This window comes from Cydia pomonella, chromosome 9, assembly GCF_033807575.1.
Source record: "Cydia pomonella isolate Wapato2018A chromosome 9, ilCydPomo1, whole genome shotgun sequence".
In the NCBI taxonomy this organism is placed as follows: domain Eukaryota; kingdom Metazoa; phylum Arthropoda; class Insecta; order Lepidoptera; family Tortricidae; genus Cydia; species Cydia pomonella.
The window spans coordinates 9,841,143-9,865,170 of NC_084711.1; the positions used below are offsets into that span (position 1 = coordinate 9,841,143).

General features: G+C 36.1%; 1 protein-coding gene across 1 annotated transcript in view; it reads left to right on the plus strand.

The window, feature by feature from the left end:
- Positions 1–24,028, plus strand: part of LOC133521309 (guanylate cyclase 32E-like) — a 64,347-nt gene that overhangs the window by 4,318 nt on the left and 36,001 nt on the right. The window contains exons 2-4 of the mRNA XM_061856200.1: positions 6,326–6,455; positions 9,845–9,960; positions 23,758–23,865. Coding sequence (XP_061712184.1) covers positions 6,326–6,455; positions 9,845–9,960; positions 23,758–23,865 — 354 coding nt within the window. The remainder of the gene's footprint in view (positions 1–6,325; positions 6,456–9,844; positions 9,961–23,757; positions 23,866–24,028) is intronic.

Genomic DNA, 24,028 nt, shown 5'->3' on the forward strand with positions numbered 1-24,028 from the left:
CGCCATCAACACGGTACCTGCAATACTGGATAGGAATATTAATGAATTGAATAATGCTATTCTGCGATCACAACATGATAATACAGAATTTACATGATATATAGGTACATCACAAGTGTCGCGTCCAACTAAAGATCGTGGGTTAAAACCCCGGCTCTTACCAATGAGTTCAATACCCAAGTTCTCAAACCCTCTTATACATTCGAAGACATACATAAGACATATGTACCTCTACATATACGTACTATGGGCCAAATCTAGTTAGGGAAGTAACACGACATATATGATATCATTATGACTTAGGAACGTACCACTATTACGATATCATTTTGATTTCAATGGCAGATTAAGGGTCTAAAACATATGAGAGCTTAGGTTGAGCGTTTACTGTAAAGATTGAAATTTCGTTATCTGCTTCTCTGTGGCTCGAATATGTAGGAGTGATAGAGAGGTAAGTAACGAAATTTAGCTAGAGTAGATCAGATATTCTCCTGCAACTAGATTCCATTTCACTGATTACGAAGTTGATTAACTATTCGTTACTAGTCTCGATAACCTAATAAACTTAGTCATAGTTCCTAAAGTGAGCACCTTCTTACCGTCAGAGAATAACGTCAGCGCAATAAGTAGTCCAACTGAATTGCAATAAAGCACGTCTTGTGCAGTCGAACAAGAAAATCAGATATAGAATTAATATTCTGCTCAATTCAATAGGACAGTCGTCGGGCAGGCGACTTCAATTTTGGTTCAACTAATTCTGTAGCTAGCCGACGGAACCACCAAAAACCAAGTTGTTGTGTAACGCTTCGTCCTGATATTAATGCCCGAGCAAGGGAAAGATTCAAAATTAAACCACGAGCGGTTCAAAAGGTGGGATCATTACAGATTTTTAATAGTCTTAACAGTTTTAAAATACGGCTTAAGCGACACCTTCTACATATTCAAAATGCACTACCTCTTGGCTGTAGAGCCCATACCTTCTTATCTCTTATAATAGCCCAGCCAAACATAATTCATTCATTACTTATATTCTTAATAAATACAAATTCACACTCAACTATATATCCTATCCTAACTTATATATACAAAAAAAAATGCTTTATTAAAATACTCTAATATGATATTGTACACAAACTAAAGCACACACAAAAAATACACAGTAGGTACATAAATAATTTTATAAATTGCATTCCGTTCCGTCACATATACACATATCTATACACACCCATCTAACTTTTTCTTCTTTTCCTCTTCCTAATGTTTTGTCTTAATGTTTTTGTTTTGAAATGTGTTTTCTTGTTTTGTTTTTATTACTAGGGTCCAACTGAAAACCAGCGTTGCAGTTCATTTACTGCAACTTTATGCTGTGTCGAGCTCCTTTTTAACATCACGCTGTAACGCATCTTAGTATTAAATTGTTTTAGTAGTTTTAAGATTTTATGTTCAAATGTACCAATGCGATATTTGTAATGTTAAATAAAACTTTTCTATGTCTATGTCTATGGATCTTGAGCGTTGCGAGGGTTTCAAGGCGCATGGGTTAAACTTTGCCACCGAGTAAAGTATACCATTTTTCACCATACGACCGCAAGGAAAATATTGTAAAATATTAGAATATAACAAATCAAATAAAAATGAGCGCTATTAAAAATTTATCGTTCAAACTAAAAATTCTACCAGCCAACACGAGGAAATAACTTAAAATTTGCATCAAATTACTTTGCCACTCATGTGGATAAAATTAAACTTTATCATCAGTTTTTATATCTCTACGAGCTGAAATACGTATTGACAATACTCAGCAACTGTCAGTAACGGCGCGCCCAAAATATTCTATCGCAAGCCGCGGACTAATGTGGCTTTCCTTTCATCGGCTGTAAGAAAAAATGCTCAACTCTGAAAATGTGTCACTACGTGGGAAACAAGAGTTATTTTAACCTCATTTAACTTCACTTATTATTCATGTTATTATATAAGTATATTTTTTTAAACATAATCCATGTGTCGAGTATTGTTGTGAAGGTGCGCGTGCGGCTAGGCCATTGACGCTGTGACGCCGCGACACGCCAACTATGTCAATGCCAGCTCGCGGCACTATCGCGAATACTCTTATCGACCTATTCGGTTATTGGAAAATTACATCCACTCCTTATTTACATTCGAACGGGGTATTTCTTCTATTTAATCTCAATGGCATACTTTACGAATACCAGTAACCTGGAGTCAATAAATTTTATTTCTCGCAGTACTCGTACCTCGATAGTTCGCGGATGGTTGATAATACTGTTGTATTGAAATAAACCCCAACTGAATCCAATAGCGCAAATTGAAAATATATATATCCTTTCATATAAACTCTTCTTAGCTAAAGGTAATAATTCGTATAAACGAAAATCATTAAGATTTTTACTATACAGGCGAAACGAAGAACAATTTTGTTATACATACCAAGTTTCTGTAACATCACATACGGCCTTATGACTATCGACCTATTATATGGATGCTTGCCACGACAGAACATGTTCTCTTTAAAAACCTATGCATCCGAGTCTTCAACTAGGGTCAATTCAACAATAGAAAACTAATGTCTCCAATGGATAATTATGACGCGGATGTGCAAACTATCCAGCACTATAATCAACAGTCCAAAAAAGTTCAACGGCATATAAGTACATCTCATCTAGTATTCTAGTATACTGCCCATCCTCCAAAACATTTTCACATACATCACCATCATCATCATCCATTATAATGTAACAACATCCCAGTGTCACAAATTCATGAGAGCTATAGGACCTTAGGTACGGATCCAGCCGGCCGTACACTTCGCGAGGATTGGACCTGAAATTTCTATTGCATAAAAAAACGTGGATATGCATAGATAGACAATAGACATCAATGATTAGAGTTCTGTACCCCTAGTGTAAATTTTATCGACATCATAACGTGACGAACGCGTTTGCGTTAAGTCTCATTTTGTATAGGATTTTGAGTTTCCAAAACGTCCCGCTTGGCGCGCTCTTTCTAAATCCAATACAAAATGAGACTAAACGTAAACGCGTACGTCACGTTTCGAAATCGAATTTATTTACACTAGGGGTACTGTTTGAAGTAGGTATTTAAACTTTACAGGCGCTGTAAACAAATGATAACGCGTACCTGACATGCTTAATAGCAATTAACCAATAATTTCCAACACCAAAGCATTTCAGCTAATTACCTATTTCCGAACCTTTGCTTTGACCAAAGGCCTGTAGTTGATCACTGATATTTATTACCAAGAAACCAATTAGCCCGCCGCTGCTGACGGATTTCAATATTGGTTGACTAATAGGAAAACCGAGATTTAATTAAGGAGCGACATAATTATTCACAGCTCAGTTTAACACGTTTACCTAATACTGACGTGGTTATCGGTTAATTAATGTTATATACCCTTGACATATAGATTAGGTGGATAAAGTTGTTAACGTGTAGTAACTTACTTATGACTAAATTAATTAAGTAAGTACAAGAAGTTTCAAGTAAATGTTTGCTGATGTGACACAAATTTGAAATGACATGTGTATACAATTTTCCATGAATTCATTTTATACAAGTTACAGTTATAGATCGTGTCATTTACGAAGACCGCTGCCTTGACTCGTGTTTTCATGTTATTAAAGGTTAGATTAGACAAATCTGCGCGACATCTTGGATGACACGAACTATACTTTTACATTTACCTACTATTTAAAACTTAACTACTTATGTATGTTGTGTACTTATTAATAAGAACCTCCTACCGATTGAATTATACTCTTGGCAACAAAATAGCGATGTGCAATGGATTAGGTACTGTCAGCAACAGAATTAACTGAGCGCGCTAGATTTTATAGCAGAGTTACAAATTTATATTTATAGGTCTGAAGCGGTAACATTAGCATCTTGTGCTGTAAACGGTACCTACTAAATTGCATAAATTCCCAATTTATATGGAACTGCAATCTAAGTGTAGTGCAACATTTTAATGAACATGAAACCCTATTTACGTTCCCCGCTGTTTTAACCCGGTCATAGATTCATAAATATCTCCCACTAAGCTATTTTTACCGCATTGTACAAAATGCGCCCTCCCATCTAATGTGGGCCGAGCATCTACAAACAGATTGTCACTCACTTCGTGCGCAGTCACGATGTTTTCTTACCTGTTTATAAACAATTCATTTATTTTCTTTTAAGAGGCTTTTTAGATATTTTTATTGACACATCTACAGTGAAATTACTTTGTATCCTACAGGAATATTTCCTATAGACACATACGTATTATATGGTATTTAATAATATGAGGAATATTTATGAATCAGTTTTCAAAAACACCTCTAACGATTATAATGAAATCTAGGTACAATATGAAGGAGAGAAAATCAAGATAAATAGATAATTTAAATTCGAAACAATCCATTTTCGCAAGTTCATTGGTCACCCAGGGATGAATCTCAGTAAAATTAAACAACTGTGTACCTATATACCTATATGTATACGATGAATATGTACCCTTCTCATGTTATTTTCAGCGTCTATATAAACTGCTTAAAATTCGTAATATTGCACGGTTCATAATCACAACGAGGATAAAACTTTTTTTTCAACAAAAAATCTTGGTGAGAGTATCCCATTGCGTCATTCGTGCAAACCGAGATGTCAACTTTCACAATGCCAAGCAAATTGTATGTGAGTCGTACAAGCAGAGCCTGCACTTTTAACCTGTCGCCGACCCAACAAGTTTCGGTCTCGATATCACATGTTATACCTACAATTGCGTAAATGGGAGCGTATTCAGAAACCTTAAATATGGTTCAAATATGGTCCCAATATTTGTGCGTCACGGTTTAAATTTGTCAAGAGCAAAAACGACTCATCGAAATCGACGGTTGCGTGGTTACTATAATTGCTGCATAAAGTTGAAGAAGAAAATACAGTTACAACTCATAGAATGGGATTAACAACGTAACCAGTATGAATGTTTATGCATACATAAATTTTTATCCGTTAAAATGCTAATATAGTTTTAGGAAGTTTATTCGGAAAAAAATATGGATATTATTCACGAGTCGTGAATCACGACTGAAATATCTGGGAAATATGTCCCCGTTTATTTCAAATGTTAATTTCACGTATTCAAATGATATCCAAAACGAATTGGTCAAATGGGTTCACATGCTCACATGCAGGATAGGTATTGGGCACATTGTATTGATTTTAATTTTTATATTCTGAATATAGCCCAAGGCTGCAACATCGACACGGGTCGAATGACGCGTAAAATCCGAATTCCGAATCTGAAGACGAGAAAATGTGGTTAATAAACGGATGAAGTTTATATCCGACAATGCGAAATAGTTCAGTTCGTGATGGTATTCGAGGCTATTTTTTATTTTCTTCATTTCCTTGATATGATGAGGAAAAGTGCTATTCTTGATCTTAACCTTTATTAGTTGAAGAATCTTTATAATCGAGTCTTTTAAATTAATAGCCTTGGGTGCTTGGCTAATTTGGGTACCCAAAAGCTTTATAAAAATAAACTGTCATTAGGCCGCATAGGAGGTGGAACGTTAGTAGATACTTATGTAAAATGTAGCCTAAATTGCTGCCGCCTGGGCAATAAATTTCAGCCACTTACTTTCTTCAACAAAGCCTCGATTACGAATAAATCTCGCAAACAATACGAGCACATTGCTGTGTCCATAAAACTGGATATAAGCGTTAATAGCAAAACGCTGTATGTGACTAAGCCTTAATACCGGAGCGTGTGTTTAAAAGCCCCATGTATCCACTCTTCAAGGCACTTTATGAGCAGGCAATATCGGAAAAATGTTGGTCGCACGTGTGGACTGACAAACGGGTCGCGGGGATGAGTTTTTTCAATTCCAACTCGTGGCAACCCTTCCTTTTTGGGGTTTTGGTGGCTTATTTGTAAGAGGATTATTTTCCTTAATCCTTTTATCAACATTCAAACCTGAAATTCCCGAACTCAGTTATGCGATGAGTGCGACGCGCGCGCGTAAGTAACTTAAATAAACGTAAACTTTTTGATTGATTACAATGATCAAGTTCTTTTAGAAACACATTACCTAAAACGCCAAATACTATTTGACACATATTTACCAAACTACATATTAAAACACCTAACCGTTCTCTCATTTTGAGAGTAACGAAGAGGTGCAAATAGGTACAATATAAACTTCATTATTTTGCGGACTAAACAGATTAATTGTTGTTCAACGTGCTGTGACGGTCATTATTGTTTGTTAGTTAATTAATATTTGCTTTCTTCTGTCCTCAGTGGAGCTGGTGCTGGTATTTCTTGATGAGCTGCCCAGCTTCAGGCGAGATCTTCACGCTCGGCTACATCACGGGTTCGGAGAGGCAGGAGGGCGACAACACTTATTGGAGGCTCGGACGCGTTATTTCAGGTAAAGAAATCTTTTTTTCACACTTTGCAACTATTCGTTTCACCAATGCTAGAGAGTCTTAATATATACAAAAATCACTCCTGTTACTCGTAAGTATTATAACATTTATGTAGTCCACAATATATAAGTTTGTTGATTTATTTCTTTGATTTTATTTATTGAAGAAACAAAAGAAGTATGCGACAAGATATTATAGGTTACATTGTTAGGTACATATACATATTATTGAGATGAACACTTACTGCCTTAAACGCCCTCACTAAAACATACTTAAATTAAATGGATGTATACAAGTAATTGATTGTCAAACATTGATTGGCTCGTGTAGCATGATACGCAACGGCATATCAAATTATATTTACAAAAAAAGAATACTTTAAAACGCCATACTTTGAATAGTCTAGCTCAACAGTGTAGTAATAAGTTAAAAACGTTTTGCTATCTGCCTCTAAATACACTATTAAATTGTAGGTAAGTATTGTTTTGTTTTCCGCAGCCACATTGTAATAAGTTTTTAACGTAAGTAATATTTATACCTAGTTACTTGTATGATTTATTTCAATGTCAGGTTATTTCTAGCTTTATTACAGCTTGTTATGGTTAAAGACATACAGCGTGACGTGCGAACCTGCAGTTTGACACGGATTTTCCTTCCTTGACCATAATATATAAACAACTTGCATCCCTATTGACGATGTAATCGAAAATTTCATAGAAGTGCTATCTCTGAATCGTACCTATTACGAATGTAAGAAACAGTGAGTTTTATCACAACTAATTAAAAGAGTTTTAAATTACTTAGGTACTTAATGGATGGTTCATACTATGGAGTACTGCTCTCATCTCTAGTCTGGGGCTCCACAATGCCAGCTCCTTCCTCTTGACTCCATCCAACGGCGGGCAGTTCGTATTGTCGGCGATCCTGAACTTACTGACGGCTTAGAACCTCTTAGCCTTCGGAGAGACGTTGGCTCTCTTTACGTGTTCTACCGTCTGTACGCGTACAATGGGGAATGCTCCGAAGAACTTTTTGAATTTCTGCCATCGTCACGTTTTTATCACCACACCTCCCGCCAAAGGAGCAAAGCTCGTCCTCACTTCTTAGATACATGGCACACCAAGAATAATCGGGCATCTCGCTCGTTTCTTCCTAGAACGTGCAGAATGTGGAATGAGTTGCCTCCTGAGGTAAAAGAGGAGGTATTTCCTTTGCGCTACGACATGGGATTCTTCAAGAAGCGGGTATTTAGGGTTCTCAAGGGTCGGCAACGCTTAAGTGGCTCCTATGATGTTGCTTATGTCCATGGGCGACGATAACCGGTTCCCATCAGGCGGCTCGTTTGCTGACTATACTATAAAAAAAAACTTATTGTGACGTTTACCTAAGGAAATAACGCAGTTGAAACACTACTAATATTATAAATTTAATGCGAAAGTAACTCTGTCTGTTTACCATCTGTCTGTTACCTCTTCCCGCTTAAATCGCTGTACTGATTTAAATGAAATTTGGTAAGGGGATAGTTTAAGCCCAACTCAAACCGAAATCGCAAGCAGAAGCTATTATTTAGTATGTTTGGTTGTAGATATGTATGGGTCTATCGGTACACAGCGGGAAGAAGTTATTACTCGAGATGTAAAGGTTCTAATTCCTTCAATATAAATCTAGAATTATCAACTTCTTCCCGCTGTGTACGGATATATAAACAATATCGCGCCATTAACAAGGAGCATGTTTCATTGAAAATCGGCTTTAGAATGTTTACTCATGAAACTAAAGTCTTGTTTCGTTGATATTTTTCCATTAACGTCAAGATTCCACGCCTCGAAAGTTGTCCGTAGGTGTTGAGACTGTTGAGGCAACACTTCGCTCCAGTTAAAACTTTCTTAGCGGGATTACAACAAAACCATTACCAACTAGTTACTTTAACTTCCATCGTTATTACAACCGTTGCTCAATTAAACTTGTAGCTGTTTATATCGCGGCTAAATCGATATGACCTAATGCAATTAATACCTGCCACTTCTTGGCAGCTGACACATGAATCTAATAAGCTGCTCCCAAAGTTTCACTTATAATGATACTTCGTAAATAGTTAATTAAAATTATTATTTTAATTTTATGCGTTATGGCGGCCACTATAAAAAAAATCGTACCCTGCAGTATTAAATTGTATTTTTATATATAAGTAGTTACACTATATACTAGGTTCAGTACCTGTAAAAATAGTTGTAAGTTTAAGAAATAAAATAAAATAAATTTCTAGACTTGGGAAAGTTTAAATTATTGTGTACACAGAAATACCGACATGCTCTTTCGGTTTTGTCAGGAGAATACAATTAACAAGTGTTTTTCTTTTCTTATTTAGAATCATTTATGAAACTACATAAACAATACAACGCGAAAGTATGACTAACTAACGAACGTATAGGTAACTGCCACAAAAATGGGCTCCCTTAAAATTTGGCTTAAAATTTCCATTGTCATTGTCAAAAAAGTGCCAGAATACCAAAACTTTGAAAGGCCCAAATATACAACGTGTCTCTACCCTCTGGACACAGATGAATAGGACGTGTCGATTATGGAATTTCTAACCTATGTACAAAGTCTCATTCCAAACGACACAGTATTAAGTGGCTGTCAACACCCAATGTCCTTGAAATTGATGTTACTTAAACAGTTTTTTAAGAAAGACTATTTGTTTTAGTCAAGTAAGATAAATATATGTTCATATTAATTATATTTCAAAGACCGTGGTTGTACTCGATACATGATTGAACGAAATCGGCTCGATAGAAAATAATTGCAAAGATTGGTCTTAAAATCACAATTAAACGGTTCTATGTCTTTATTGTTTTGACTTATGGGTCTGCAATTAAAATCACAATTTCAAAACATTTATATCTAAACCGCTAACGAGTAAAATATTACACTAATAATCCACTTTTTTTATTTAACTAATTTTCTTATTATTCCCTTGCCCAGGCCCAGTAACATGCGACAGTGCTATCTCATTTACTCCGATACAAATAGACAGTGTGCGCGCTTTAGGTATTGACAGCCTCTTAATGGAGAAATTAATGATTTACAATTTAATACTTCGAAACAGCCTGTATACGGTAATCAAAGAGTATGTCATGTCACTTAGTCTCACTTTAATCTTATCGTCATTTTGAACGACTAATACAGTATGCTCCTATTTATTTGAATTAATTAAACTTTGAAAAAAAAAAGTTTATTTAATCAAATAATTTACCATATTAGAACATTCCTAAGAAGGGACTCTACTCGGGATCTCGGTCAATGTCCAGAGAGTAAGGACACGTTGTATAATACCAAAATGTTGTGTATCAGATCATTTCTTTTAAAATGTATGTTTCTTTTTCAACAGGTGCAATTTCTATGGCAGTTGATGAAGTGAACGAAAAGCTTCTCGGCGCCATGAATCACTCGTTACGGTTCGAAGTCGCAGAAACGTACGGAGACGAAGAAATTTCCATCAAGCAGGTAAACTTTCCTAAACAAGCATAAAGTTACGCACATTGAATATGGGATGTTTTCCGGTACCTAATAAACATGATTTTGTATTTGAGTAGATAGTAAGAAACTATAGGTATCGATTAAATCGTGGAGATTGAGTCGTTTGTTGCCAATGTTGCCATACTTTTTTTTATATATGTCCGATGGTGATCGTTGGTACGCTTACCTACGGATTGAAATTTTTAAGGTTTTTACCTAAGATTCAAGCTAATTTAATTGTTACTTATGTTATTATATATTAGATATTATCTTTGGTATTATTATGTAGGTACTTCACTCACCTAATATCTGAAATCTAAATCCGTTTCTTGGGAATATAGACAGAAAATAATAATGTGAATTCTGAAAGCATTTAATGCTGAGACCCGCAGTAAAATTAAAGGTTAATAAAAATGTCCAAATATTTTATTGCTAGAACGAAATTTAAATTTTCAAATAGTTTTTTTTACAGTCACAACTTATTCGGTACAAACACAACAACATAATACATATAAAACATAAAATCTAAAAATAAATTAAACTAATCTTAAAATAAATAATTAAAAACTATCCCCCTGCGGCATGGTGCCGTAGATGCTGGCAGCATTTCCTCGTATCGCAATACTTATTCTCTGTGCGAGGAAGCTGCCAGCTCTACTATCACCGGTAGCGTCTGCTAAATGTTACTTGGCCGAACTTTTCTACTTGTACTGTAAATATTGAGTTAGGAATAATTGGTTATTTGATTTTAATTTAGATTAGGTCAACATAACATAACCTATGATAACAGTGGGTACTAGTTATTATCATAGGTTGTTATATTTTGTCTGGGAAATACATTATTTACATCTATCTACCTAGTTAATTAGGGCAAAATAGGAGATATATAGTATCATAATTTAATAAAAAAGACGTAGATAACCGGTAAATTGCCACTGAGGCACTTATCCTAATTGTGATAAGATATACTTATTATTTCGGGGGCGTTGACCGGAATGAAATTAAATTAAAAACCTTTATTTTATAAATTTTCATGAAAACTGGGAAAGCGACAATAAAAATTCTCCATTACATTTTCTACAATATTGTCTTTGGAAGTATATTCTTAAGACTTATTATAATATTCATATTAATGCTTAATTTCTCCTTATACCTAATAATTGCGATTTTGAAAGTTTCTATAGAAAAAACCGGCCAAGTGCGAGTCGGACTCGCGCACCGAGGGTTTCGTACAAACCTGTAGGTATATATTATTATATGATGTAACAAAAAATTTACGGTTTTCGCAATTGTTCCTTTATCTGTGCTATAAGACATTGCTTCGTACCAAATTTCAAGATTCTGAGTTCACAGAAACTAGGTTTTGATTCCCTTGCAAGGGTCGAAAACTTGCGGAGTTTTGAGGCATAAACGCATATAAACGGCTGTATCTTTTGATTGCGTTGGTTTAGAAGTTTGATTTTTTTCACAGCTCCAAGGGACAGTAGACTTGAGTATTTGATATAAATTCCAGCTTGATACCTGCACGTGTCCGTCTGTCTGTCTATCAAGAACCTTTTTTTAGGGCTATAATCCTATAAGGGTTCCGTTTTTCCTTTCGAGGTACGGAACCCTAAAAACGCATGGAACCATCATTAAAATATTATATCCATATTTTTCAAATGCCAAATTCAGCATTCTTTTAATCGTTTATCGCCACCGCCACGCGCTACTAATACTAATTATTATTTTTCCACAAATAAATGTATGAGTACGTGTTTTGAAGTGATATTTTTAAGCATAAGAAATATATGGGCTCAATTGTTATTTTTTTAAAGGCAAACAAAACTGTCACAGAAAGTTCCATTGTTTGTGCACAAATCAGTTTTTTGTATGAAAAGGTATGACAATTATTTCAAATATGAATTTCTCTTCCTTAAATTATACGAAATGATATACAACGAACAGGAAGAAATATAGCATAGATTGGACCTGGGGAACCCCCCTCTTTTTGGGAGGTAGTCACGCACGATCTCGTGAATAACAGACATAATCAGCTTTGTTTCACCTAAAAACAATCATGCCAAGCGGCATCGCCTGAGACCAAAGTGCATACTTACTGCAATTACTCGCCCCACTAGTCGTCGGACTCAAATATTATAAGGAGAAATTAAGCATAATTTTAAAACTATAAGTTTCATGAAAATTTATAAAAAACTATAAATGGGGATATGTAAGTTTATCAATACACTGAAAAAAATAGATAGCCGAACTGGTTTTGTAACTTTACTAAATAACTAAACTACGGTTATAAGAAAATAAACTTTGCATAAATTTACAAACTTATTTTGTAGTGTATACCCAGTACCTGAACACTGATAGCCAAACACGGTTTTGTAACATATAACACATAGTTCGCAAGTCCCAATTTTTGTGTAAACAGTAACCAAAATTTTGTTACAGTTATGCAAACATTTCTTTCAGTGTAACTTAACTTGTCGACGGGTTTCTACTTCTATTGCAAACCACTAAAGCTTGGCCGATACTCGCCTGAAAATGAAAGTAACCATCTAGGAGACCTAAAAGCTATATGTATGCCAAGTTTTGTGCTTTCTGCCGGATGGGACCGTAGTTAAGGCGAAGAAGCCGCACTATAATAAATCTGCCCTTTACTAAGTTCGACAATATTTCAATGTTCTCGTGTCATGACCTCGCCGCGCCGTTGATGTGGGTGCCGAAATGTGAACACATACATATTGCGAAATAGTTTCAATGCTTAAGTTTAAGTATAACAATGTTCACTATTTTTCTGCCGAATTTTGGTTGTTCCTGGCGTATTAGTAAGTAATAAATACGCAGCGTGTTTATTCGTCCGGGATTTTCTATCTTGTAAAATAACAATGAAAAATCTCTTAAGGTGACAGTCCATTTCCAACTGCAGCTGCACTACCGTTGCGACATTACTGGTGCGACATTACTGCAGCGGCCGACTGCTGCTGTTTGCGGCGTGCAGTCGCGGCAGCGTTCGTCAGTTGATTGCCAAAATCAATGAATAATGTCACTGTCAGACGTATAAATAAAATTACTAATTTACTTATTTGTATTTTTTACGAGAAGAAGTAAGTGACGATAATGCTACATGGTACACGAAAACGAAAAACAGTTTGCCTTTCTACAAAAGTCACATTCAGTCGAAGGCAGCTACGCAATATTATTAAAAAACCAGATATTGTTGGTGATCGTTTGTTTGCCGATTAAATGAATAACAATTTAACTTCAAATTGAAGAAATACAACCAAATTACTCAAATTAAATGAATGCAGAGGAGAAATATTTCTTCACTTAAGGTAAGTTAACATTTTGAAATTATCTTCCCCATCCTCTTGACTAAATGCGTGACCACTGCACACAGCAACCCGACGAGAGCGGGACTCATGTTGCTCGTGATGGATACGGTATGCGCACTTGATCCACTTGCATCACGTGATGCAGCCAAATCCAGCCGGTGGTGTCTGCACGTTTTTAGTGGCCTAGTACCGCCTGGATGTAGAAGTCTGTGATAAACGTCCCCTCAAAAAGCTAGGTAGGCTCTTTTATCCCGGGTTTACTTTATTTTTGCAAAGGGATTCGTGGGCTTCGGAGATGGCGATGCGACAAAATAAATTCTCCAATGCAGTCGTTCAGTGTTAGCAAAATATTACAGATTTATCTTTCTGAGTTTTCATATTAAACCAATCTTTCATTAGTTACCTAAAAGTAAAGAATAAACGAATAAATTGATTTGTAAGAGCTATAATTACGCAATTTACACTTAATATTGTCCAGTTTCCTATTTCAAACTAAAGCACAAATTTAAATCTTATAATCGCTCTTGTGTTGCAGGTATCCATGGGCGACGGCACTCGTGGTCGTGGCAGATACAGTGTATGACTAGACCATATAAAACTTGATGGGCGAGACAAGAAATCCTTTATGAAGAAAGCTATTTACGTTAGCCAAGGGGCTGATAGAAAGAATATTTAATAAATTAATTGGAATAATAAATATTTTCCTCGTGATGGTGTGATATATATTCGTGTTGCGCTCTGTAGCAATGTTTGTTTAACCCTCATGCCTTGAAGTCCCCGCAACTGTCAATACAATTTTATTTTAAAACCGCTGTCGCTTCTCTTGTGGTTCAATTTTGTAATTTTTCTTACGTTTGAGTATCCATATGCTACCATGAGGTGTTAAACAACAACTTTGCCTTTTGTATTTCTAGGTAATACAACTGAATTATTGCTTCTTTTATCTCAAAAATGGCTTTGAAATGACAAAGTGAGAAAGTGTCACGATATTATACACCGTGGGCTGGTAAAACCTGATAGTTTTAAAGTTGTATTCTTAATCGCATTTAGAGGCTAAAATATCATACAAATTTTCTGTAATCGGTCTTCTTTCAGAGATAATGGCAATTCTTGCGAAAATTTGTTTCTGCTGTAGGTAACTTTGTGAAAAACGCCTTTTTCGCTGCGGCGCTGCCTCTATGTGACTTGGTTTAGTCATACCTTCTGACAAACATTACTCAACTAAAAAGAACACTCGCAATTTTGATCTATAGATGAATTAAGAAAACTTTACATCTTCGTTGTAATGTTTTTTTTTTCGCCAAGATGTAGAAAGAAATAACGTGCTGTGTGCAGAAAATGGCTTTTAAATCGGCTAAAAAAAAAACAGAACATTTTTTTTCCGAATTTTACTAAACATTTTTTGATCCTCAGGAATGCGTGGTTAAGATCTGTCGGATTTTACCAACCCACGGTGTATATAATATGATATTACGACACTTTCACATTTTATCACGCCAAATTCACTGTGCCACGGTACTGTCAGCGAGAATTCAGTAATTAATCCTGTTAAATATAAGCGTCACTGAAACTCCTAAGCACGCCTCCAACTCCAGAAGTGATACATGCGCGTTGCCGACCCTTTAAAAACCTGTACACTTCTTTTTTCAAGAACCCCTACTGTAGACCTTCAGAAAAACCTCGGCAGGGAGCTCATACTAAAGCCGGAGCGCCCGCGGGAGGAAATTCCTCTTAAGCCGCACAGTGCGCGACCATTGTTGCCACTAAAAAATGTAATCTACTGTGGTTTCGTAGTATCCTAACACAAATATAGAGGATACAGAGTAAGCTATTTCATTCAAAACATTTTCTCGGTCAAAATTTGGAAAAAGAGAGAAAGAGGAAAGAGAGAGGAAATTGCATACGACCACTCCGTTCAGTATTAGAATCATCATAGAAATATTATGTTGTCACATTTTTATGCTATGTGTACATGATTGTACGATAATGGTTAGCATACCTACATCGATCTTATTCTAACACATAAGTGCGTCCTGTAATTTAGTAGTAGTAGTAGTAAAACTTTTTATTGTACAAAAATGAACACAAAACAGGAAAAAAACACTCATCATTAATACAAAGGCGAACTAGTTTTCCAGTTTTTTCACTATTATTAGTTACCTGATAAATTCATTAAATAAACAGTTCTTTCCTTTTTTCGTAGTTTTCCGAGAACAGCTATAAGCTCGAAAGGGCAAGAACGATAGAGAGCCAAATATACGATTTTCAAATTAAGATTTTCAAGGTAGGCAAAATGAATTTATCAGGAAACATTAAACAAAAACAATAAGAGCAACGCCAAGATACAGAGGAACTACCGCGAAACACAGAAACTATCGGGGTTGTTTATCCGCGGGTGTAATAAACTCCTTATATTGTAGTGGTTATATCCTCTTTGCTTAGAGCTACTAATATCTGTGACCAAAGACATTTCTGTAAAGATTTGACGTGCGGTTTGCAGTTGCGGTCGTATGTACACGAATCACTAAAAATCACCATGCTACGTGCAGTCGGTCTTGTCATCATTTTACTATGGAATTTGACAATAACACTGACGTATTCAGGCCGCTGCAGTAATGTCGGAGCAGTAGTGCAGCTGCGGTCGGAAATACGTTAAAATTACCATATTACGTGCAGTCGGTACCGTCATTGATTTTACTATGGAAATTGACAATAACACCGACACGATCAGGCCGCTGCAGTAATGTCGGAGCAGTAGTGCAGCTGCGGTCAGAAATGGACTGTCACCTTTATACTGAAAACTAACAGTATCTACTGACATATTAATCCTAGTACCTAGTACATATCACTTTCAAATAAGCTGTTTACATGTTCCTACTATCAAATAAGTACTACCGAATTTTTTACAAGGTAATTACTTTACAATAAGTATGTAGAGTATCTAAAATTTTGGCAGTTTTTTTCTTTAGTTCGAGGACACGTACTATTTACGAGCTTTTCATAACTAGCTATAAACATACACTTATTATTAGTATGATCGTGTGACATGTTGGACACCTCACTAATTTAATCAGAATATCAGAAGCGCTTGCTCGCCGTTGCACTCCAGAAATAATTCTACGTAGAGTAATTCCGTATCGCGATGACCTAGGCCTAGTAATCCAGATATCAGTATATAATACCTAAGTCTGTTATATATAGTTATTTAATGTTTCGATATCGGAAGGCAATGCGCGTCCGACCCGCTGAATGGCTTCGCTCATTAGTTTAATTCACTTTGCGTAGCTGCGATCTTTTACCCACCGCATAACAATGTTATTAACACTAAGCAGACTGATTCCACAAATTCCTTTTCATTATAACCCCAAATTTGATGTAACACAGGTTGAAGTAACATTTTTGGAACTGGGTAGGTACTTGTTGTTGCTAATATACTGGAGGAAAACTGCCTTAAAACCTTAAGCTAGCTCATTTTACTTAAAGGAAACTTTCTTTTATTTTTAAAAAGAAACTGCATTCAAAGATTTTTTGCCAGTCAAAAACATTCTTGTTTACTAAATATTTATTTGGGAAACATACAGCACATAATAATTCAATAAGGTAAAAGATATAACATAAGCCAAAACAGTTTCAGTTATAGCTAATACAAAATTCCTTTGCTCTGAATAAAAGTACAATTATTAGGTATTTTGAATTTAACAGTAAGATTCAGTAAACAAGATATTACACGAGTACGATTAAAATTATAACAAGCATATTTTCGAATTTTGAAAATAATAAGCACAATTTTCAATTTTTAATTTCAAGCAATATATACAATTACAGTAACAATTAAAATACAATTCGCAGTTTAGATAAATACAAGACAAGCTTACAATTTTATTACGAGGTACGAATTAGGTAACGGAATTACGATTTTTTTGTTTTGTTTTTTGTTTTAATTTGTTTAAATATTCATTTTTATCGATATTTTGTACGACAGACGAGATGTCTATGACGAGAGACCTACAACCTTCTTAGATAAAGTTTACCATTAACGTTAACTGTATCTACTAGCGGAATAAAAGCTAGCTTAGCTAACATAACAGCCGACCATATAGCCCACCAACCTCTACTCAACGGAAAAACGACAGATACCTAAGTGCAAACCACTAAAGCTCGGCCGATACTAGCCTGAAAATGAAACTAACCATCTAGGAGATCCCTTCTCGATGTCGGAATTAGAAGCAGGTATCCAAAAGCAGGGAAGGCTGCCGGGATTGATGATGATAAAATAAGACTGGAACAAATAAAACACTTCGGGCCTGCAACTAAACTGTGGCTACTGAAACTGTTCAATGCTTGTGTGGAGACTACAACTTTTTCCGAAGATACGGAGGAAATCTCACGTGACTGCTATTCTTAAACCTGGTAAAGACCCCGCCGACGTGAAAAGTTACAGACCAATCTCACTTCTTTGCCGTACCTTCAAACTCTTTGAACGCCTCATACTTGAACGCACGACAACAACCCTGTAGGTTACGTTCATAGACCAGCAGGCAGGTTTCAGGGTAGGTAAATCCTGTACTTCGCAAGTTCTTAACCTGACACAGTACATTGACGATGGGTTCGAGGGAGGCATGGTGACAGGTAGTGCAGTCTTCGTCGACCTCATGGCTGCATATGATATAATAAACCATAGGAGACTAGTAACCAAACTATGTCAAAGTACAAAAGATTATAAACTTACGAAGGTTATATCTGAACTACTCTCCAACAGAAGGTTCTATGTATCGTTCCAAGGGGAAAAAAGTAGGTGGAGGTCCCTTAAAAATGGTCTTCCTCAGGGTAGCTTACTGGCACCAGCACTTTTCAATATCTTAGATAACCTACAACATTTCCTTTGACTTTGCACACACATCGCAAGAAAAATCCTTCGAGGCAGTGGAGAATCGTCTTGTGGGAGGTTTGGCGAGTTTGTCACTGTATTATAAAGAAAATCAACTTAAACCGAACCCATCTAAAATACAGGTTTGTGCCTTCCACCTAAGAAACAGGCAGGCCACCAGACAGCTAAATATCGTTTGGGAAGGCAGCCGGCTAGAACACACTGCCGCCCCTAAATACCTAGGAGTGACGCTGGACCGGTCACTGACCTACAAAGCTCACTGCCTCAACACCAAACAGAAAGTGGCGGCGAGGAACAACAACTTGTGTCATATCACCGGTACCACATGGGGGGGTAACCCTACATACACTACGCACAACGGCTCTCGCTCTCAGCTTCTCCGCTGGAGAATATGCATGCCCAGTCTAGAAAAATTCTTCACACGTTGCCCAGGTTGACATAGCTCTCAACGAGTCCTGCCGCCTAGTAACCGGTTGCCTAAAACCCACCAAACGTGACCACCTGAGTGGAATTGCACCGCCGGACATACGCAGAGACGTAGCCGCGGCTGTGGAGTGCGACCCGCGTCGCCCCCTGCACAACCACAAACCAGTTACTGCAAGGCTTCCGGAAGAGCTTCGTTACAAATTCAGCTCTGCAGCACTAAACTCCCCAGGTGGCTCGACTCAAATCATGGAACTCACAACTCAACGACATATCGTTACGAATATCAGCTGCGGAACTCCTGCCTCCAGGGGGAAGGAAAACTGGACAATATGAAAAGCCCTTAACAGAGTTAGAACGGGAGTTGGTCGGTCAAAACATAATCTTCTGAGATGGGGTATTGGCCGACAAGGTGATACTTTCTGCGAGTGTGGAGTCCTCCAAACAACAAAACACATGATCCAATGTTCCATATGCTCTACGATGTGCACTGGAGAAGATCTCCTGAGGGCTACACCCAGAGGGCAAGAAGTGGCAAAGCATTGGCAGACAAAAAAATATTTAAAAAGTGTGATCCCTTTACACGAATAAGAAGAAGAGCGGAATAAAATAGCGAGTGGTTTTTTTTGGCATCTTCAGTTGGTTCGATTTCCGGTAATAAAAAAAAAATTAATGCACATTCGTTTATTTTTAAAAATATAAAAATGTTTCGTTGAATTAACGACTTTTCTTCCAGGGCCCATTATGTATTTTTTCCACACTGTATACTTAAAGTGTACTTTTGTTTTAGCGTGACTACAATATCTGCCAATAAATATCACCTAGTTACCTGAAATAATTACGCATCTTATTATTATAGTAGTCAGTGGCCTAATGTTCAGTTATTATCATATTGTTTTACAATATGATAGTTTTATTATAGACCCACGTCTATAAAAGAGCTTTATATGGCGGAATGGCGACCTTCTAAACTATGAGAACAATTTTAATTAAACTTTTGCAGTCGTATTTCCTTTTCCCGGAGACTGTTATATGCTACATTGCATAGATACCAACGATATTGCCGCGTGCTCACTGAAAACTATGTATTAAAAAGCACTCGAAATGGACTTCGTAATAGGAAAAGTTTTGCCTCCAGCATCTCCACTAAACTTAGGTAAGTATAGAAATCGAAAGATAATAGCAGGTTCAGTTTTATTGTCTGATTCGTCTGGCCCTTTTATTTTTGTTTCATTTGGTTTCTTCTATGGTTTTCGTGCTACTTATCTATATCTGCAGATATTTGACCAGTTATCAATAATAGGTACAGTATCTACCTGACAGTCTGTTATACCCACATAATTAACTATTGTTTTAACACACTGTCTAAAATGGTGAATAAATATATATTTTTTATATATAAAACTCAGAAACTTTGAACACTGCTGCAATTTAGACTACCAAGTACTAATAACAGTCTTTTCCTCTTTTTAAACATGTCGACTTTGATAATAAAGCAACAAGGAAAACAAAAAAAATGAAAGGATTCTTGTGATATTATTAACAAATAAATTATTTTTCTTTTAACTGGGGTATTATTGCTAGGTTGAAATTAAATAAATATATTTTAATTAAATAATCGTATATAATATAATAGTGAGTACAAGGATGACAAAAATCCTACACAATAAAAACATACCCCAACCTAAATCTCTACTCCTAGAAAAACGCATTGTTCTCAAAATACAATAGAAGCCCGACTTGACCCAGAATTGTGAATGTAATCATAGATTATGAAGGGACTAAATAAGCTTGCTTTTAGCATGTATAACACAGGTACATCAGTATATCTTCTACATACCAGAGAAGATAGGTCAATGTTCTGCGTAAATTCATTGAAAAAACTCAAACCAATAGCAGTGGACAAATACTCTCAGTTGGTCCCAGTAATTAATGTACTTAAAATAAACGAAAGAGGACAAAATTATGACTTAACCCTTTACCAGGCTAAGGGATATATATTTCCCACATGCGGCTCTTCAAACATGTGTTCTATTTTCGATGAGTAAGACTGACATTCGATTGTCATTTTTAAACTGTCAGCCTGGTAAAGGGTTAATATGAATCTGGTTAAGGTCAATGTGAGGAAAACCGGCATATCAATTTTTGGCTGGGTTCCATCATGGGTTCATGGGGCAAGAACTCTCGTATTTTTATACGTACTTCGCTCATATATAGCCAGAAAGGAAGAGCTTTGATCCTTCTGCTTACAGACCCTGTAAGTGGAGTATGTGTACCAACGTAAGAGTTAGAAGCGTCGAAAGAGCTTGTAGACGGTCTTGCCTGGTACACGGTCTTCTCCACATTAATTTTACATCAGACTACCCGTGTCCAAGTAACTTACATAAATATTATTAAGTTTTAGTTAACCGGTTTATTTTATTATTAGCCAAGTTTTTTTTCTAGTACTATAATCAAGTATTGATCTTTAATTCTTTATTAACACCTGGGAGTAACCCATTCACTACCCACTCGGCCAGACCGGTCCTCAAGATATAATGATATATTAGTACAGGTAATTAAAAATGTCACAAATAACCATTTCAAGGAAGAAAGATTGTAGTGATAAATTTTCTGCTTCGTTTATTAGAAACTTCTCGCAATAATGTTTATTCATTTGTCGCGTCGCGTCGTAGTTCCGTGTCGCTTGCTGCCCACTGAGAACTTCAGGCCTGGCTCTATGTTTCTATTGCTTGCCGAACTTACGACTTAACCTAGCCAAAGCCTTTATAACTTGGTCTTCAAACATAGTAAGGCCTATGTGTAATTGAAGGTGCACTTATATTTGTTATTTTCAAACGAGTACTCGCCTCCGCTTGAAATGTGGAAGGAATACAAATACACAGCCTGATGTTGATAGCTACTTAGCTACCCGTTGTGCCGAAAGGGTAACTGACAGAAAACAAATTGTACTTACTTAATGGCTTAAAAGGAAAGCAAATAACGAACTTCTAACGAAATGTTCGAGCTCGTCATTTCAAATAAGGGCGCCATTAATTCTGACGCACTCTTATTTCGAATTAGGAAAACATTAAATCTAAAAGTTGAATAGAACTTTTGAAATACTGTGTGTAAATTCAATAGGGCGAAAATTTAATCGGCGGTTAGCATAGGACCTAAGAAGTACATTGAGATAGATTTTGCTTAGACATACAATGAACATTTCAACTATGCAACATAATTCGGCTCGCAATGTAATACAACACACGTTACGGCATACGAGCTTTTTGAAGTAACTGTCAACGCTTGTTGGCAGTTACTATTAAAAAGCTCATACCTCGTAATGTCATGTATCTTATGTTTCTCAATGTTTGCAGTAGATACATTGTTGCTCGGTAAATTATTAAATAATAATTCGGAGTCATAATTAAGTGTAACACAAAAAACTTTTTAATCAATGAAAAATTGGGTACTTGACACATGGTGAATTTATAACAAAATTTACATTTTTTTTATTTAGCTAAATGGTCAGAAAATGGGCCATTCATTATTAAAAAGTGGAATTTAAAAAGACATATTGAGATAAAAAAATACAAGACTTTAAAGGATCAAAAAAATTTTTTTTTTTTTAGTTTCAAATATATAAAAAAAAAGCGGCCAAGTGCGAGTCGGACTCACGCATGAAGGGTTCCGTACCATTTAAGACGTATTAAAAAAATCTACTTACTAGATCTTGTTCAACATTTTACCACTTTGGACACACATTTTACCACTTTGGAAGTGTCTCTCGCGCAAACTATTGAGTTTAGAAAAAAATGATATTAGGAACCTAAATATCATTTTTGAAGACCTATCCATAAATACCCCACACGTATGGGTTTGATGAAAAAATTTTTTTTTTTTAAATTTTATGACGTATAAAAAAAAACTACTTACTAGATCACGTTGAAACCAATTTTCGGTGGAAGTTTGTATGACAATGTATATCATATATTTTTTTTAGTTTTTTCATTCTGTTATTTTAGAAGTTACGGGGGGGGGACACACATTTTGCCACTTTGGAAGTGTCTTTCGCGCAAACTATTCATTTTAGAAAAAAATGATATTAGAAACCTCAATATCATTTTTGAAGACCTATCCATAGATACCCCACACGTATGGGTCTGATGAAAAAAGATTTTTTGAGTTTCAGTTCTAAGTATGGGGAACCCCCAAAATGTATTGTTTTTTTTCTATTTTTGTGTGAACATCTTAATGCGGTTCATAGAATACATCCACTTACTAAGTTTGAACAGTATAGCTCTTATAGTTTCGGAAAAAAGTGGCTGTGACATAATCGGACAGACAGACGGATATGACGGGTTCCGTTTTTTGCCATTTGGCTACGGAACCCTAATTACACCATTCGATTCCTTAAATGTTATTAAAAAATAAATTGTATGACAACTATATACATAAACGCAATATTTCACGGTCAAAATAGCAATTTTCTTGATCTTCCATACATTTAGGACAGACTAATGTAATGTGATGTCACATTACATCATTATTTTGTTAGAGGCGTTTCAATTCAATCGTCGAGTGCGAGCGTCAGACTTTAACTCTCATTTCTGACCTTTGTGTTGGTTAAATGACATGAGTCCTATATAGATAGATATTTGATCCTGAGGAAAATCAAGATCGATTGACATTATTTACAAAAAACTGTCAAGTAGCCAATAGATGCATTGACTCCTAGTTAGTAACTATACGCGAAATTCCCAATAAAATAAATTTACTACCTACTATAGGTACATATTATAAATCTCTATCATGACTTTGTCATAAGGAGTTATAACTCGTAAACTAGACAACCATAAAATTTGTTTTACGGCGCTTCAGCTAAATTTACTGCCACAAAAGCGCCTCGTGGTCTTTTCAACAGAAGTTAAACCTACCGGGCTATCGGCAGATGCCTCTAGCCGGGGCCGTAAATCTCTGCCCTCTTTTGATGTTACGTACACGTACTAAAAGCAACGCTCTTCACTGACCATTAGTGGACCCTATGTCTTTGGAATAAGGTTTACGAATCATTAGTTAACAGTGTGGACGTTGGTGATACTGACCATAATCGTTATATTGCTGAAGGATGTGGAGTATTTACGCTTCATTTGTGTCTCCTTGATTAAGGTGGCGGCGCTGTGGGCAAGGAATGTATCTGCGTTCATCGGACCTCAGGAGACCTGCGTTCATGAAGGGAGGATGGCTGCTGCATTTAATTTGCCTATGATCAGTTATGTAAGTATACAAACAGTAGTTAAATAATTTCATTATAATAATGTATCAAATTTGACATTACATACCTACCTACTTTTTAAGGCGCGTTGTTTCCCTGTAAACTGTACGACTAAGAGGCGTACCAATGTACCTGTTGTATCTAGACATATTTCCGTTATTTTAT